The sequence below is a fragment of the Oncorhynchus masou genome, chromosome 33, assembly GCF_036934945.1.
Source record: "Oncorhynchus masou masou isolate Uvic2021 chromosome 33, UVic_Omas_1.1, whole genome shotgun sequence".
In the NCBI taxonomy this organism is placed as follows: domain Eukaryota; kingdom Metazoa; phylum Chordata; class Actinopteri; order Salmoniformes; family Salmonidae; genus Oncorhynchus; species Oncorhynchus masou.
In genome coordinates this window covers 22,046,617-22,064,383 of record NC_088244.1, presented here as the reverse complement: position 1 = coordinate 22,064,383, position 17,767 = coordinate 22,046,617, and the positions used below count along the sequence as shown (strand labels likewise).

The 17,767-nt window shown below is 40.8% G+C and overlaps 1 protein-coding gene across 1 annotated transcript; it reads right to left on the bottom strand.

Moving 5' to 3' along the window:
- Nucleotides 1-3,185: 3,185 nt before the first annotated feature.
- LOC135528016 (rho-related GTP-binding protein Rho6-like) lies at nt 3,186-10,003 on the bottom strand. Its single transcript, XM_064956771.1, has 5 exons — nt 9,748-10,003; nt 9,052-9,139; nt 5,491-5,600; nt 5,208-5,342; nt 3,186-5,072 (listed from the first exon to the last, which is right to left on the bottom strand). The coding sequence occupies exons 1-5, from the start codon at nt 9,865-9,867 to the stop codon at nt 4,827-4,829; spliced, it is 699 nt and encodes a 232-aa protein (XP_064812843.1). The 5' UTR covers nt 9,868-10,003; the 3' UTR covers nt 3,186-4,826.
- Between the last annotated feature and the right edge of the window lie 7,764 nt (nt 10,004-17,767).

The window sequence follows — 17,767 nt, the reverse complement described above, 5'->3', positions numbered from 1 at the left end:
TGGTGCTTCTGTCACCAACCAAGGAGGGCCTACAGCAGCACCTAGATTTTCTGCACAGATTCTGTCAGACCTGGGCCCTGACAGTACATTTCAGTAAAACAAAAAATAATGGTGTTCCAAAAAAGGTCCAGTCACCAGGACCACAAATACAAATTCTTTCTAGACACCGTTGCCCTAGAGAACACAAAAAAACGATTAGGATCTGGCTAAAAATACTTGAATCAGTTATAGAGCCTGTTGCACTTCATGGTTGTGAGGTCTGGGGTCCGCTCACCAACCACAAATTCACAAAATGGGACAAATACCAAATTGAGACTCTGCATGCAGAATTCTGCAAAAATATCCTATGTGTACAACGTAAAACACCAAATAATGCATGCAGAGCAGAATTTGGCCGATACCCGCTAATGATCAAAATCCAGAAAAGAGACGTTAAATTCTACAACCACCTAAAAGGAAGTGATTCCCAAACCTTCCATAACAAAGCCATCACCTACAGAGAGATGAACCTGGAGAAGAGTCCCCGAAGAAAGCTGGTCCTGTGGCTCTGTTCACAAGCACAAACAGATCCCACAGAGCACCAGGACAGCAACACAATTAGACCCAACCAAGTCATGAGAAAACAAAGATAATTACTTGACACATTGGAAAGAATTAACAAAACATAACATACTACAATGCTATTTGGCCCTAAACAGAGAGTACACAGTGGCAGAATACCTGACCACTTTGACTGACCCAAACTTAAGGAAAGCTTTGACTATGTACAGACTCAGTAAACCTTAGCCTTGCTATTGAGAAAGGCCGCCATAGGCAGACCTGGCTCTCAAGAGAAGACAGGCCAAGTGCACAATACCCACAAAATCAGGTGGAAACTGAGCTGCACTTCCTAACCTCCTGCCAAATGTATGGCCATATTAAAGACACATATTTCCCTCAGATTACACAGATCCACAAAGAATTCGAAAACAAACTCAATGTTGATAAACTCCCGTATCCACTGGGTGAAATACCACAGTGTGCCATCACAGCAGCAATATTTGTGACCTGTTGCCACAAGAAAAGGCCAACCAGTGAAGAACAAACACCATTGTAAATACAACCCATATTTATGTTTATTTATTTTCCCTTTTGTACTTTAACTCTTTGCATATTGTTACAACACTGTATATAGACATAATATGACATTTCAAATGTCTGTATTCTTTCGGAACTTCTGTGAGTGTCATGTTTACTGTTAATTTGTATTGTTTATTTCACTTTTGTTTCTTATCTACTTCACTTGCTTTGGCAATGTCAACATACGTTTCCCATGCCAAAAAGCCCTTAAATTGAATTGAATTGAGTGAGAGAAAAGGAGAGCAAGAGAGAGAGAGAGGGCATGAGCGAGTGAGCGAGAGAGCTGGTCAGGGCAGTTCAGAGATGCTTGGATGGTTTTTAGTGCTGGCACTGCCCAATAGGTCACTTCTTCTGTGGGCATTACCACAGGGTGTCACACCCTGATCTGTTTCACCTGTCTTTGTGATTGTCACCACCCCCCTCCAGGTGTTGCCCATCTTCCCCATTATGCCCTGTGTATTTATACCTGTGTTCTCTGTTTGTCTGTTGCCAGTTCGGCTTGTTTGTCAAGTCAACCAGGGGTTTTTCTCAGCTCCTGCTTTTCCCAGTCAAGCTTTTTCCTCGCCCCCCTGAACCTTGCCTGTCACAACTCTGAGGCTGCCTGCCTTACCACCCTGCCTGCCCCAGAGCCTGCCTGCCGACCTGTACCTTTGCCCAAACTCTGGATTATTGACCTCTGCCTAGCCTGAGCCTGCCTGCCGTCCGGTACCGTTGCCCTACCTTTACTGACCCCTGCCTGCCTTGACCTGTCTATTTCCTGCCCCTGTTGGATTATTAAACCATTGTTAATTTGACGTTGTCTGCATCTGGGGCTTACCTTCATACTTAATACAGATTATGGTACATGACTAAAATACCCAACCCCCTCCTCCAGAGGCATCACCTAGGGTGAGTGTGCGTGTATGTTTTGGGGGAGGGGTGTCCCCAAGGCTATATTCACGCTTCAGTTGCATGTGTCCAGTCTGTTTCTGACAGAAATATCAGCTATACACATGTTGTTTACGTTTAGTCTCCACCATTTCAATTTTCAAATAATGTTCTGCTGTTGAATCATAGCAGTAGACTCAACAGCCAAACATACAGAAGCAGATTATTATGTTGTACCCTTGAACCAGGGATAAAAGAACCATGTCAGGCTTCTTCGAAGACAAACCTCACAATGAGCTACAGTATATCATCGATTCTACGTTCTTTCACTGTAAGAACATTTATGCAAGCTTTGTTGATTCAACACCACTTTGATATCATTTAAAGACACACAATGAATAACTGCAATTTAGCCTACATCATAGCTCAAAGTAAAGTTGAAATACAACGCACCAATATACTTTTCTATTTACCAAACCTCATGTTACTAAGCTGCAATCTTACTTAGGGCAGCTACAGTATGTCTGCCATCACAGTATAGCAGAGCATTTAGTGAAGAGATTTCACTGCAGATGGATGTGCTGCAGTAATGTAATAACCCTCCCTGTCAACATTCTAAGGGGCAAATTATGTCTTTCTGAGCTTATAATGATTAAAATTGAGCATTTAATGTCGACTAAATTACAACATCCCTCAGCAATTTGATCAATTATGCTCTGGTATCATAAGACTGATCTGTCTTGTCCTAGTATGTGTGTATCACCCATTATCAATATCTCAGTCTGTCCCAAGGTAAGAGGTAATCTATATCTGTGAACGGCTCTTAACTCTCAAGTTATTCTATATGGCTCACATTTTACTGCAACATTTTCAATAACTTCAACCAACCAAGTATGTACAGTACTCATCATAATGCTTGGTAAAGCAGGGTATTTAAACCAAATACTCCTCTACAGAAGTTAGATAAGAGCTTGATGAGTTGGTAGTGCTGCTAGGGCCCTAGAGTGTCCCTCATCACAGGGAGTGTGGTTGTGCTATTGAGGGTGAAGCCATCTGTTTAAGTTTCATACTGTACGTTGATCACACTTTAAGTCACCTTCATATGTTAATGCCTCATAAACATTCACAACTTATAGATGTTACTTTTCCCCTTATGGACCACCAAACCTGTACTCCACAAAAACTCAGACATCTGAGAATATGATGAACAAAGGCGAGCTTTATTCAGAACCAAAGAGAAAACGTATGGACAAAATTTTTTGGGGTGTCCATTCAAATTAAGAATCCCCCCCCCCCAAAAAAAATGTACAGTCAAAAATAAAATGACAACATTGAGCAATACAGTATTTCATTAATAAATAAGTTGAAGCCATTTTACTTAACACAAACACTGAGTTTTGTTCCAACAACATTCTTTTTGGAGCTTTGCAAATGGCATATAAAGCAGGATATGTACAACCAGACATGGTCTGTTCTTAGATAAGGAGTGGGAGCAGAAACATTATGACGGCTGTATATTCAGTCAAATTGACTTTTTTTCTGAACAGTGTTTCAGTCACTCCAGGCAAATTTGGAGCTTATTCACTCACTGCTGGAAACTCAGGTTATAAAAGATACTCAAATTGCTTTTTTTGTTCTGACACAAGCCACTGAGCTGCCACTGAGTTCGGAGGCTTCAAATTAGTTTTTCAGATATTTTCCAGATGTTTTTCAGCAGTGCACTACTAACTGAAATGTCCAGCCGTCACCTTAGCAGTGGTCTCATGCTACAAATAAAAGGTGAGACGCACTGTTGGAGAGCCCTCTTTCTTTTCTCTCAGAGCCAGAAACTGCACCCATCATCACAATTCTGCTGATTTCTGCCACTGCTCACACAGTTGCTAAGCAACCCTTAAATTCCAGTGTTCTGTAAGTCCAAACAACTCAGAGCCCCTGTCTGTGGAAATCATGAAGTCCTCTATTAGCCGGGTCGTAGACAGCTCCTAATACAAGATGACTTCAGTGAGTACAACAACAATGTCAAAAAAAGCAACTACAATTAAAAAGGACTGGGCAGAAAGCAGATTACAAATTTGAAGAATACTGAAAAATATAAATCACCTTTACTTAAAAGATTTCAAAGCAAAACAAACTAAAAAATAACTTACTTTGGACAGGACCAGCCTGTTAGTTGTTTCGGCTCAAATTCACCCATCCCACCCACGCCCAACCCTCACGGACCCTTTACCCCATTTCTTACACTCTCCACTAAGTATGAATGAGAGACCCATCTTTGTAAAGGCCTTGATCCTGTACTCTCATCAATAATGGCCAGCCACACTACAAGAATGACAACTCCAGAGAGTCATCCCAGGTGACCAATTGTGGAACATGAAGGAGACTTATTTTTCAACTCTGAATCAGAGAGGTGTGGGGGGCTGCCATAATTGACATTCACTTTTTCAGTGCCCGAGGAACAGGGGTTAACCGCCTTGCTCAGAATTTTTACAGATTTTTACCTTGTCAGCTTAGGGATTCGATCCTCTAACCACTGGGCTACCTACCGCCCTGATTTGTGTGTGTGTGTTTGTTTGTTTTTTTGTTTGTTTGTGGGGGGGTGATCATGAAGAGGACCAGTATATCCTATACAGAGTAACCCATGTTTTTTTTAAGTGGGGCGTCAGTGGGGGTGGGGACTGGGGAGGATGTTAGGGGAGGCCAGAGGGGTTCTAAAGAAACCCCTTCCTTCCCCCTTACTTCCGATTCCCTTACCCCTCTACCACCTTGCACCCCCTTTTGCCCGCTGGACTGTTCAATGGAGTGAATCTCTGGCCACTCCAGTCTGGGTTCTTCCCACTCCCTCACATAATGGAGCAGCCCTTGGCCTTGTCCTTGCCGAAGGTGGAGGAGAGGAGAACAGACTTTCTGGGCAGGAAAAGGAGTCTCTTGGAGAGGCGTCGGGCAGGGCTGGTCTTGGTGGAGGGCTGGAGCTTGTTGATGCAGGCCAGGGCTGAAGTACGGAACACACTGTGGATGCTCTTCTCTGAGGTGAAGGCCGAACACTCCAGGTAGGCCTCCGCACCTAGCTGCTTGGCCATGGAGGAACCCTGCAACATGAAGGGGAAAGAACAGGAGTGAGACAGATGGGGAGAGAGAGAGAGAGAGAGAGAGAGAGAGAGAGAGAGAGAGAGAGAGAGAGAGAGAGAGAGAGAGAGAGAGAGAGAGAATTATGTAAGACTCACCTGCTCATGTGAGATGGGTGTCTGCTTCTGATTGGACAGCTCCATGAGCGTACACACGTCTGTGCGCAGGTCTGTTTTACAGCCTATCAGGAGGATGCGTGTGCTGGGGCAGAAATCCAGGATCTCTGTCTTCCACTGCAACGAAAAGGACATATGGCTGTCATGAGGTTGTTATAATGTATCATCACCACAGATGTAAAGTGCATGATTGTGATGATGGCTAAGATGAGAAGGAAGAAGAAATTGACAACAACAATGATGATCACAATGACAATGGCCTTGCCTTTTTCAGTGCACCATCAATTGAGTCTGGTCGGCTGATGTCGTAACAGAGGAGCACAGCGTCTGAGTCGCTGTAGCACAGGGGTCGGACGTTATCATAGTACGGGGAGCCTATAGGGTCAAACAGATCGGCTGGGGTCAGTCACAGGGCTTTCAATAGGACAGTACATCAAATCACATTTTATTTATCACTTGCTTCGTAGAAAACAGTGAAATGCTTAATTACAGGTCCATTTTCAACAATGCAGAGTTAAAGATAAGATAAAATATTCAATCAAATATAGAAATAGTGACACAATGAATAAATACACAGTGAAAAACAAATATATTTAACAAGTAAAAATAACATGGCTATATACAGGGAGTACCAGTAACAATGTCAATGTGCAGGGGTACAGAGTAATTGGTGTAGCTATGTAGTGTACTTATAGGTCGGGGTAAAGTGACTAGGCAACATGATAGATAATAGACAGCAGCAGCAGAGTATGTGGTGAGTGTGAAAGTGTGTGTATTGGGGTGTCAAGTATGTATGAGTGTCTGGGTAGAGTCCAGTGTTGGTGCATAGAGTCAGTGCAAAAAAAGCTGGTCAGCGCTTGATCTGAGTTAGCGTCCTCGTAATTCGTCTAGTCCTGCGGCCTTATAAATGTTAACCTGTTTAAAGGTCTTACTCACATCGGCTACGGAGAGCGTAGTACCAAGTGAATAAGCAACTCCATTAGTTCCATTAAGAATGATGTGTTGCTGCACAGGACACCATTCACTCCCTCTGGTAACTACGGCAAAAGTCTTGGTCAACAATGCTTGAATCCAATACTCTATTATACCCCCCCCCCACACACACCCCCTCCCACACACACAGACACACACTGTACACTCAAATGTTCTTCCTCCCTCACACTCAGATCTACAGTAAATCACTTCACTAAAGTTCTGCGCCTTCCCACTTAGTAGAAGATTTCTCCAATAATTCCCATTAACACACATACAGACAAACATACACAAACACAGACATACAGAAAGTGTAAAAGAGAGACACAGTTCACAACTCTATCCCAGTCACACCACTGTGTTTTGTAAACAATTTATGCTGAACTCTTTTTTGTGTGCAGATATCCCACTTTAAATCAGAGAGATGTAACAAAGATCTCTGTATCAGGGGAGAATCATTGATTTATGTGTTTAGGGCGTGGGTTCTATGTGATGCATAACACATACTGTACTGTATGTAAAATGTCATTAACAATGGCACCTAAACTAAAAAGTAAATGCTTCTCATGTTATAAATTGAAGACTATTGCTTAGAAAACCTTAATCTGGTTGTGTGTGCATGTGTGTGTGCATCAGTGGCAGTTGCTGCCATTTAAAATGAGGGAGGACGCAACATTTTTTATCAGCATGGCCTTATTTCTATTACAGCATATTGGATGACTGTCGTTCATATTCCATTCACCCAGTTCAATGTAACTGTCATGTGTGCTCCCTCTCCAGCCTCTAGGTCACCACCATGTCATAGTCAACATAGCTAATAGAAGTAACGCGTTAGTAAACCCTCTACTATCATGTAGTACAGTGTACAGCAAGCAGTTTAGCAGTTACACCGGTGGGCCCCGGTGGCAAAAAATTAATGAAACCAAAAGCTTACATTGAATTGGAATAGTTCCCGTGTTGGATAGCCATAGCCAGCTAGCCAATGTAGCATCCCTCTCTGTTTGAGCCGGGTGTTTGAGTAGGTTAAACTAGCTAGCTGCATTCGTTAGCAAAGTAAGTGAAAGGGGAAAAAAATACAAAAAATATAGCTTGTTCTCTCTCTCTTGCTTCTCCTTCATTTTTTAAAGGAAATGAATTTGTTCAAAACTGAACTTTGAGTCAACTACTCACCACATTTTATGCACTACAGGGCTAGCTAGCTGTAGCTTATGCTTTCTGTACTAGATTAATTATCTGATCATTTTATTGGGTGGACAACATGTCAGTTCATGCTGCAAGAGCTCTGATAGGTTGGAGGATGTTCTCCGGAAGTTGTTTTAATTATTGTGAAAATCAATGGAAGGGGGTGAGAACCATGAGCCTCCTAGTCAATGTACCCAGAGGAGGACGGAAACTAGTTGTCCTCTGGCTACACCATGGTGCTACCCCAGTGAGTGCCGTTGAAGCAACTATAGACCTTCATAGTTATTAAATATTGGTCACGGTAACATTGTGACATTGGTGACATTGGTGACATTGTTGACATGGTGACATTATATATTTGGTTACATGAATATATTTAATACAGTTTTATCTAAAAAGGCTAACTTTTGTTATGCTTCACTTTACATTTTTCTGAAAATCCCCTTCCTCTGAGGAGGAGCCTCCACTGGTGTGCGTATGTGTGTTAATGTTTACATGAAATTAGTGCTTACATTAGTGCTTACAGCGATATATGTGGTCCCCTCTTTTGTACAGGAAGGTCTCTGTGCTAAAATCAGACGCTGACAGGATGTCCATCCTCTCACCACACCAACAACAGATTACATTTTTAACCTACTCCAGAAACGTGTTAAACACAAATTAAACAAGCAAATAATGAACTAAGAAAAGCTTCATCATGCAGATGTACAGTGTAACCTACTTATTATTTTTTATTTTATTTAACCTTTATTTAACTTATGCCTTTATGGGTAGTGTTAAATGCATTTGCATGATACCGAATTCCCTCCTTCTACTGTAGGTATGCCATTCTCTTCAGATCCAATCCATTATTAAAAGCCTGACAAACATTCTCCTTTGAGGGAGGCAATTGTCTGACGTTTACAAGGAATAACTGTATAGTGTGTAAAGGCAAGAGATGAGGGAACTGAATGGCAGTGATTGGACTTGTTTTTCCAGTAGGAGACAATGACCATATTGTCAGAGGTGTCCAGGGTGATGCAATGCTGGGGAAACAGAGATGATGATGGCTCTGAACCCTGGAGCTGAGACTTTAGTTATAGGACAATCGGAAAAATCCATGATATGGCCATGAAGGATGAGAGCACTGCCAGCACAGGATGTCAGAGAGACAGATAGAGATCTCAGTGTTTAGACTATAGAGGCACTTTTGATGGCATGATGATAGAAACAGTGGAAAAAAGAAAGGTGGAAAGAGCTAGGGAGAGGTTAAAACGAGGTGTGAAAATGTAAAGGTGGGGATGAGTCTACTGTTGTTTACAGATTGCATTGTTTTCAGAGCAGGTGGGCAAGGAAATGTAAGTCAGGTTTTGCAGTACAATTCCTCTGAGAACTTGAATATAAAGACACATTAAAATGAAATGCTTTTGGACTCTGTCCTGTTCAAGAGAAAGGATTTTCAAGGTAGCGGCCTGAGAACAAGTTGGAGGAACATTTCACGCATGATAAACCCCCTCCACTATATCTGCAGGTAGAGCACCTTGTATAGAGAGACATGACACATTATATCCCTTTTTATAATACATTATAAAGGCTTATCCATGCTTAAATACCTTAAGTAATGCTTTAAGTAAAGTGCTACTGTAAGGGTATGTTGGATGTATGCAGGGAGAGTGCAGAGTGTAATGCTCACCTGACGTGTCCCAGAGACTGAGCTCTACGCGCTGGTCCTCCAGCTCCAGACAGGCAGTGTAGTTCTCAAATACTGTTGGAACATATGTCTGTGGATGCAGAAAGGAATGGGTTCATTTGTACTACTAAAGGCAATTACACTATGTAAATGTAGGATTTAGAAATTAGAATACAATCAACCTGTGAAATGGTGACCCTTGTCATCCTCAGTCCTACATTTACATACAGTGTAAATTGTGTTAGTTTTACATATAATGATCATCCCAGTTTGTGGCTACTGTGCCACTGCCTACTGTCTGTCTGACCAAATAAGGCATCTGATCATTTCAAAACAAAGGCCAACTCCATGATAACAGAAAAATAATACAAATCATTTTAAGAGGTATTTTAGCATTTTAAGAAATAGGAAATAATTGTTTCCTATCAATTATACAGTTAGGAAGTTAATACTTATCTTGGGATAAAGTATCATATAAGAATTAAGCAATAAATAATCTATGTCTTGAAACTCTATCATAAATCTAACACAATCCAGCAATGCAGTTATTAGTGAAAATATAAACTTGACACATTCTCTTTGTTATTATCATATAATTATCACCTCTTTATAGCCTATGTATGTTGACTATTCCAGTAGGCCTATACCTTTAGGTTTTGACTGTAATCCAATCAAATGTGCCAGGTAGAAATCGCATACCTCAGGATAGGAATCCTTGGCCAGGACTTGCAACATTGCGGTTTTCCCGCATTGAACATCCCCAACCAACACCAGTTTACATCTCGCCACCATAGGCTGGATAAGTCTCCTTTCCTTCATTGTGAAAAATATTTGGTTGATGAATACAATAAATGTATATGTGAAACAAAACAACTCCTTTGTAAATCCTCTGTCAGTTGTCAGTGCTTTGTGCCGTGATGCTCTCCTCCTGCGATGAAGCTTGCTGCCAGCGGTATTGATGAGATATGACACTGCGGAACTTTATATTTGTCGCGACAGCCAATGAGCGTTCTGCTGATGGTTGCGCTTCGGACGAAATATACTAGGTTTTTGTAGTCAACTGTTCTAAAGGGCGAAATGACCTACATAGTCTATCCATGTCTAGTGGATGATACGCTTTGTGTGATATTAGAGAGAGGAGGGAAAATGGCTGCAGGTTATTTAATGTTATATTGTTAAATGTTTGTCATCATGGAGTAGGCCTAATGAATGATCACACCAGCAATTTTATAATTATTTATTAGAATTATATTTAAGGCTACATTTAATGCATTAATCCGTCAATACCTTCTAGGTCAATCAAATGTCTCTCTCTTTCTTCGCCTGTTGGACAGAGAACCAGTGAGTGGGGAGGGTTGTGTGTTTTTTTATTGGGCACAGAGGAGGGTAGTGCGTTTTTTCCCTGGTTTATTTGGACTCTTCTGCTCTTAGTTTCACTATAAACAATGGCTTGACTTACTTTTGATATTACCAAAATAAAGTTTAGAAATGTTTGTGAAGGTTTGGTATGGTGTGGCTATTAATAAGCTTTAGCTACTGCAGGCCTATGACATGAAGACAGTGCACCCCGGCCCTCCAACTGACTCCGACAGCTGAACTTGAGGCGAGAAGTCTGTTTCAGGCCTACCAGAGTTACTTCTATAATCAAACAATATAATGCTTAACTTTATACAAAATATTCTGATCGAAAATAAGCGAATTAGCCTCCTTCAGTACGCAGTGGTGTAAATTACTTAAGTGAAAGTGCTAATTAAGTCGTTTTTGGGGGTATCTGTACTTGTAACGGTCGTCATATAAAGGAGAAGAGGAGGACCAATGCACAGTGTGGTAAGTGTCCATATTTAGTAGAATATACTGAACACGACAAAATACAAAAATAACAAACTTAAATAACAAACTGAAACAGTTCCGTGTGGAACACACAGACACAGGAAACAATCACCCACAACTCAAAAGTGAAACCAGGCTACCTAAGTATGGTTCTCAATCAGGGACAACAATTGACAGCTGCCTCTGATTGAAAACCATACCAGACCAAACACAGAATCCCAAATGATAGAAAAAGGAACATAGACTGCCCACCCCAACTCACGCCCTGACCATACTAAAACAAAGACAAAACAAAGGAACTAAGGAACTACTGTTCTGTCAGAACATGACAGTACTTTACTTTACTATTTATATTTTTGACAACTTTTACTTTTACTCCACTACATTCCTAAAGAAAATAATGTACGTTTTACTCCTTACATTTTCCTTGACACCCAAAAGTACTCGGTTCTTTTTTTTATGCTTAGCAGGACAGAAAAATTGTGTAATTCACATACTTATCAAGAGAACATCCTTGGTCATTCCTACTGCCTGTGATCTGGCAGACTCAATAAACACAAATGCTTCGTTTGTAAGTTATGTAGCTCCTGGCTATCCGTAAATGAAAAAAACAAGAAAATTGTGTCGTCTCGTTTGCTTAATATAAGGAATTAAAATGATTTATACTTTTACTTTTGATACTTAAGTATATTTAAAACCAAATACTTTTAGACTTTTTCTCAAGTAATATTTTACTGCGTGTCTTTCAGTTTTACTTCAGTCATTTTCTTTTAAGGTATCTTTACTTTTACTCAAGTATGGGAAATGCAGCTGTCCCCCTACATGAGAACCTCATGCACCCTTATGCAGGTATGTTGATAATAGAATGTTGGAATCGATTTCACTCTGTCTGTTTCTAATTTCCCTTGTTACTGCATACTGTACATGTGTGCACCTCTATATCAGAAGTGCCATTTTATGAAGGCTTTTGAAATATGGTTCCTGGAAAATGGTATGGTGTTTTTTTTGTTTACCAAATATATATGTGACATATATTCTTGTTACCTCTCATTCACAGCTGTCCATGTCAACAAACCTGGGCTTACCTGGAACTACCACCACTCTCATTGTCAGAGAGTCAGATAATGCATTTGGCATCATGGCTGCAGGGATGATGATTCTTAGACATACAGACTCTGCTTCACAGTGCACACAAAGGACCAAGTATTTTGTACTAAAATGTAGACTTTTAATCTTGTTAATAAAATGAAACCTGATTCTGGGACGTCTCAGTGTGCAGTAATTTAGATTAGATTGGTATACAACACAAGTAGAAAAAAAACTGTAAGTATGTATCAAACACCTCTTCTATACATTGTCAGCACTTAATTGTCATATAGAATGCATTGAAACACCTCAAAGGAATTCCAACAGAGCTTTTTCAGCATATTAATGAACCTTTATTCTTGATTCTGAAAGTAAACCACAAGACAAAAGCAACTGCTGAGAACAGACTTGTAAACAAGCGTCTATGGATTAAAATGTGTCAGTGTAGTTACAAATGTTTCTGAATATAAATAGTTTGGAACAATAGTAAAACAGTGTCTGTTATGAACAGACATGTAGATAACAAAAGTGTCTATGGAATAAAATGAAAGTGTCTAGTGTCTGACTCCTGAGATGTCTGCACAATAACAGAACAAGTTGTTAATTTCACTGTGGTCCCAGTCAATTGGTCCATGTCCTCTTCTTGAAGTCATGCACAAACTCATTGAGTTGGTGATCGAATTCCTCCCAGAGTTTTGGTGAGAGTTCATCCTGAAATCAGCTATAGGTTCCAGGACCCTGTGGAGAGGATGAGAAGAGGGATGAAATTAGGAGACTCTGGAGAGCAGTGTATATGGTGAGGAGAGGAGGAAAAAGGACAACAGGAGAGAGGGAGGGAATTTGAGAATAAAGCCTGAAATAATTTTTATTTACCTCTGTGACAGGCCGGTGACTTGGTGCATGACGTTCTCCAGAGATATGTCTTTAATCATTTGCAATGCCTTTGCGAGTGATGTGTCAAGGAATGAGTCTGCAGCTCTTTTCCCCCTTCTTCTCACACCCCGCTACTACTGCTGCTGCTCTGTGGCATCGAGCCCTAAACACATTGTAACCATCCATAGCAACCTCAGAATACAGGGTTTTATCAGTTAACCAGGTTTCAGATACAATAAAAATATCAGGGTCTGCCTGAGAGACCCAGATCTTGACATGATCCATTTTAGGTAATAAACTATGAATATTAAGATGTAAAAATGTCAAACCTTTTCTGCATTTAAATCATACGGAGTTTCAATACAAGTCAGATTACTTTCAAATTTCAGAACAACAGGAGACTCAAAGATTGGATTATAAAAGAAAACAAAGTAGGAATCTTAGTTACATTTCTCCGGTTAGCACCATTTGGCATGTCACCACTTTCAGTCACAACATGTGTAACTCTCACAGTGACCAAAGAGGAGATGGTAAAACTGTCTTACATGTAATGCTAGTATTGTCCTCACATCAATTTAGTTGACCGATAAACTATCTTGTACTTCTGAGTGGGAAACATTCCCAGGCAGTAGCCTGCCTAGCTCACAAACTAGAATCAGGGCGCCCACTCCAACAAGGTTAATTGACCCACAGTCCCACAAGGTGACATGATATCATTGACGTGACGTGCAAATGAGCGATAGAAAACCAATCGCGCTAATGTCACCATTCCTAAATCCGCCACTGATATCAGGTCCCAAAGTTGACAGTGCATGTCAGAGCAAAAACTGAGCCATGAGGTCGAAGGAATTGCCCGTGCAACGAGGATTCTCTTGTGCTCATGACACTTTACAGCACAGCAAGAAGGGTCTTTAGAGCACCTTTAAAAACACTTTTTTAAATTTAATATCAGGAAACTGTGGACTGTTAGAATAACACATCACAACAAATTTTCTGAAATTGTCTCTGTTTTTCTTTAAACATTCTCATCATGTTGACTGTTTCCTTTAAACCTAGCTGTAATGTCATGTACAGTAACACTGTAATGTCAACCTTACCTCTTTCTTCCATCTCTTCACACCTCTCTCTGTGTCAGTGGGCTGTACAGGACGGTATTGTCAAATTTCTACATTTACATTTTTTGTCACTTATTAGACGCTCTTATCCAGAGCAAGTTACAGTTTGTGCATTCCTCTTTAGATCGCTAGGTGGGACAACCAGGCTGCTGTGAGGCTGGTTTTAGCCTGGCCGAGTGTCACCAGTGTCAGGCAGAATGTGTGACTCTCCACCCTGGTAAGGCGCCAGGGCCCAGAGGTAATTATTGATCCCAGAAACCTCATTCCACTTGGGATACAAACCCACAGTTGGGCTCAGGCAGACTGCCACCATTTTAGGAGACAGAAATAAAGATTAAAGGGGGGGGAGAGATGATGAGAGAAGGGCGGAAAGGAATACCCCCTTAGAATTTGAAATGTTACAAGTAACTAGGTAAAGTAAGGATACACACTAACACATTGACTAGTGACACTTTCTCTCTTCTCGCCAATTATTTCTGTCAGTAGCTTTACAACACACAATATGTAAATGGTGATGCCAAGAAAATCTATTTCGGTTGGCAATGCCTGGAACATGCCATTATTCTGCATGTCTATTCCTCCTCTTTCAAACTACCCTCTCACCAATGCTTTTCATTTTTTCCATCTCTCATTGTCCTTTGTCCCCCCTTCCTGACTCTATCTCACAAATGCTTACACGTGCTCACATGCACAGTCACGCATACACTCTTTCCCTCCCTCCTCATGGGCTTGGTCATTTCTGTGTGTTTGTTTCATAATGATGTGTTTCATAACCTAGTTTGTTTCAGGCGTGATTTTGCGTAGATCTTCACTATCCCTCCTCCTGGGAGTGTTTTATTATTCATTGATTTCTTCTTTCCTCTTTTCCAATTAAACAGATTAGATATAGCTTATTGCTTTTTGCAGCCTGTAGTGCTATACTTCTAATAACGTAGTAATAGTGGGTTGCACCTCTACGGTAAGGCTTGCACAATGATGGTTTGATCAGTTTTGGTGAAAAGTGAAGGGTCTGTATACACAGCAGTGACATGATCACCCACTGGGATACCCTACTTATCAGACCCCACTGTCTATGTGTGTGTGTGTGTGTGTGTGTGTGTGTGTGTGTGTGTGTGTGTGTGTGTGTGTGTGTGTGTGTGTGTGTGTGTGTGTGTGTGTGTGTGTGTGTGTGTATGTGTGTGTGTGTGTGTGTGTGTGTGTGTGTGTGTGTGTGTGTGTGTGTGTGTGTGTGTGTGTGTGTGTGTGTGTGTGTGGAGCGAAAGCATGGAATAAAGCAGGCAGTGCATTAAGAGGCATTTAATATACAAGTAACATAGTATGCGTAATGTTCCATGAAGGGTTGTATACTGTGTATACTGTGAGCATCAAGACGCCAAAGTGGTAAACACAGTTGTGGTTGTGTATCTACATGCTGCATCGCAAGAAAATGCTATTCCATCAGTCACTCAGTAGGCTGGGCACGACCAATAAGCAGCAGAATAGATCACATCCAGTATGCCTGTCACGTTCATTGGAATAAATGTCGGACCAAGGTGCAGCAGATGTTGAGTTCCACATTATTTATTAGAAAGTGAAACTTAGCAAAGACAAAAAAACAAAAAAACAATAAACTAACAACGAACCGTGACTACAGAGATGCTACTTGCACTAACTCAAAACAATATCCCATAACACACAGGTGGAAAAAAAATGCTACTTAAGTATGATCCCCAGTTAGAGGCAAGGATAGCCAGCTGCCTCTAATTGGGAATCATACTAAAACACCAACATAGAAAAAACAAACTAGAACCCCCACATAGAAAATATAAACTAGACTAAACACCTAGTCACGCCCTGACCTACTCCACCATAGAAAATAAAGGCTTTCTATGGTCAGGACGTGACAATGTCTTACAGTCACGGAATTTGCATAATTAAACCAAGACGTGGTTGAGAGGGTTGCATTATGCAAATTAGGTCATGATTAAATGAGATTCCATACACAAATGTAATCATAAAGAGGAAATGTTTAGCTTTCAGTTATTGCCTTTGATGATGCTACAGTTCATGGATATAGCATTTAAAACATGTTGATATTAATAAAACAACAAGTTTATTAGCATGACGTTAGCAAGTTTGGACGGGATCTCTCTCCATGCTCACTCCACGTGGACCCATGTCGCACTCTGAGAGAAAAGGCATGAAAGAAATGGCAGTTGATAGCTTCGACTGGATGTTGTGACAAGGTTGTTATTACTTTCTGATTCTTCATACAGATTTCTACATTTACATTTACATTTAAGTCATTTAGCAGACGCTCTTATCCAGAGCGACTTACAAATTGGTGAATTCACCTTCTGACATCCAGTGGAACAGCCACTTTACAATAGTGCATCTAAATCATTTAAGGGGGGGTGAGAAGGATTACTTATCCTATCCTAGGTATTCCTTGAAGAGGTGGGGTTTCAGGTGTCTCCGGAAGGTGGTGATTGACTCCGCTGTCCTGGCGGAGTCAATCACCTAATTATACTCCCCTATCATCTTAGTTTTCCTTCCTTTGTTTTTGTCTTAGTTAAATAACAAATCTCACCAGATTGGGTCTGCTGGATGGTCGGAATTTCTCCCTAAGGAGAGTGCCAAGTCTAGGGCAAAAAGGCTTCTCAACAGTTTTTACCCCCAAGCCATAAGACTCCTGAACAGTTAATCAAATGGCTACCCGGACTATTTGCATTGTGCCCCCCCCCCCCTCCAAACCCTCTTTTTACGTTGCTGCTATTCTCTGTTTATCATATATGCATAGTCTCTTTAACTATACATTCAGGTACATACTACCTCAATTGGGCCTACCAACAAGTGCTCCTGCACATTGGCTAACCGGGCCATCTGCATTGTGTCCCACCTACCAACCCCTCTTTTACGCTACTGCTCCTCTCTGTTCATCATATATGCATAGTCACTTTTATAGCCTCGCTACTGTATATAGCCTGTCTTTCTACTGTTGTTTTATTTCTTTACCTACCTATTGTTCACCTAATACCTTTTTTGCACTATTGGTTAGAGCCTGTAAGTAAGCATTTCACTGTAAGGTCTACTCCTGTTGTATTCAGCGCACGTGACAAATAAACTTTGATTTGATTTGATCCATCCAACTCCCTGACCTGTAACTCTGCAGTGAGATCAAATTGTTGTGGAAATTCTTACACAGGGACACTTAATGTCAATCTTAAATTAATCATTGCTTATTGTCAGCACGCTAGAAAGGTTCCAAAAAACTTGATGCACAATAGTGAGCATCTGTCAGGAGCTCTAACGCAGCAGTCCCGTTAGTTCTCTTATGTACTGCGCACAAGTCATATTTGCATGCTTTAGCTTATTCATAATTCATTCATCATTAACGTTGGCTTCATTCATGTGACCAACCATTACTGGGTCACGCATGTGACAGAACAATACCTCACGAGGCTTCTTCTCTCTAAGCTGTTACCTTGAAACCAAGATATCATTCTCAAAACAAGGGTCGGGGCGTACTGCCAAATTGCAGATACTGATAGTGAGGGTTCGTTCAATCAGTCACTTACATAAACACAGAAAACGGTCATTAGAAAAGCACAAACATAGGACATAGAAATTGGTAAATAGAAAAGCACCAACATAACATTTCCATCACATTTCCCATCTAAAACAATTCGGAAGAGTTTATGCATGTATTATGATGACATTTTGTGACGTTTTTGTTTGAATTGGGCTTCGGTAAGGGTATTTTTGGCTGTTCAAGCCAAAGTGTGGGAGCCAAGTCTACACCCCTTCATCCATGATTGGTCAACTGTATGGATTCT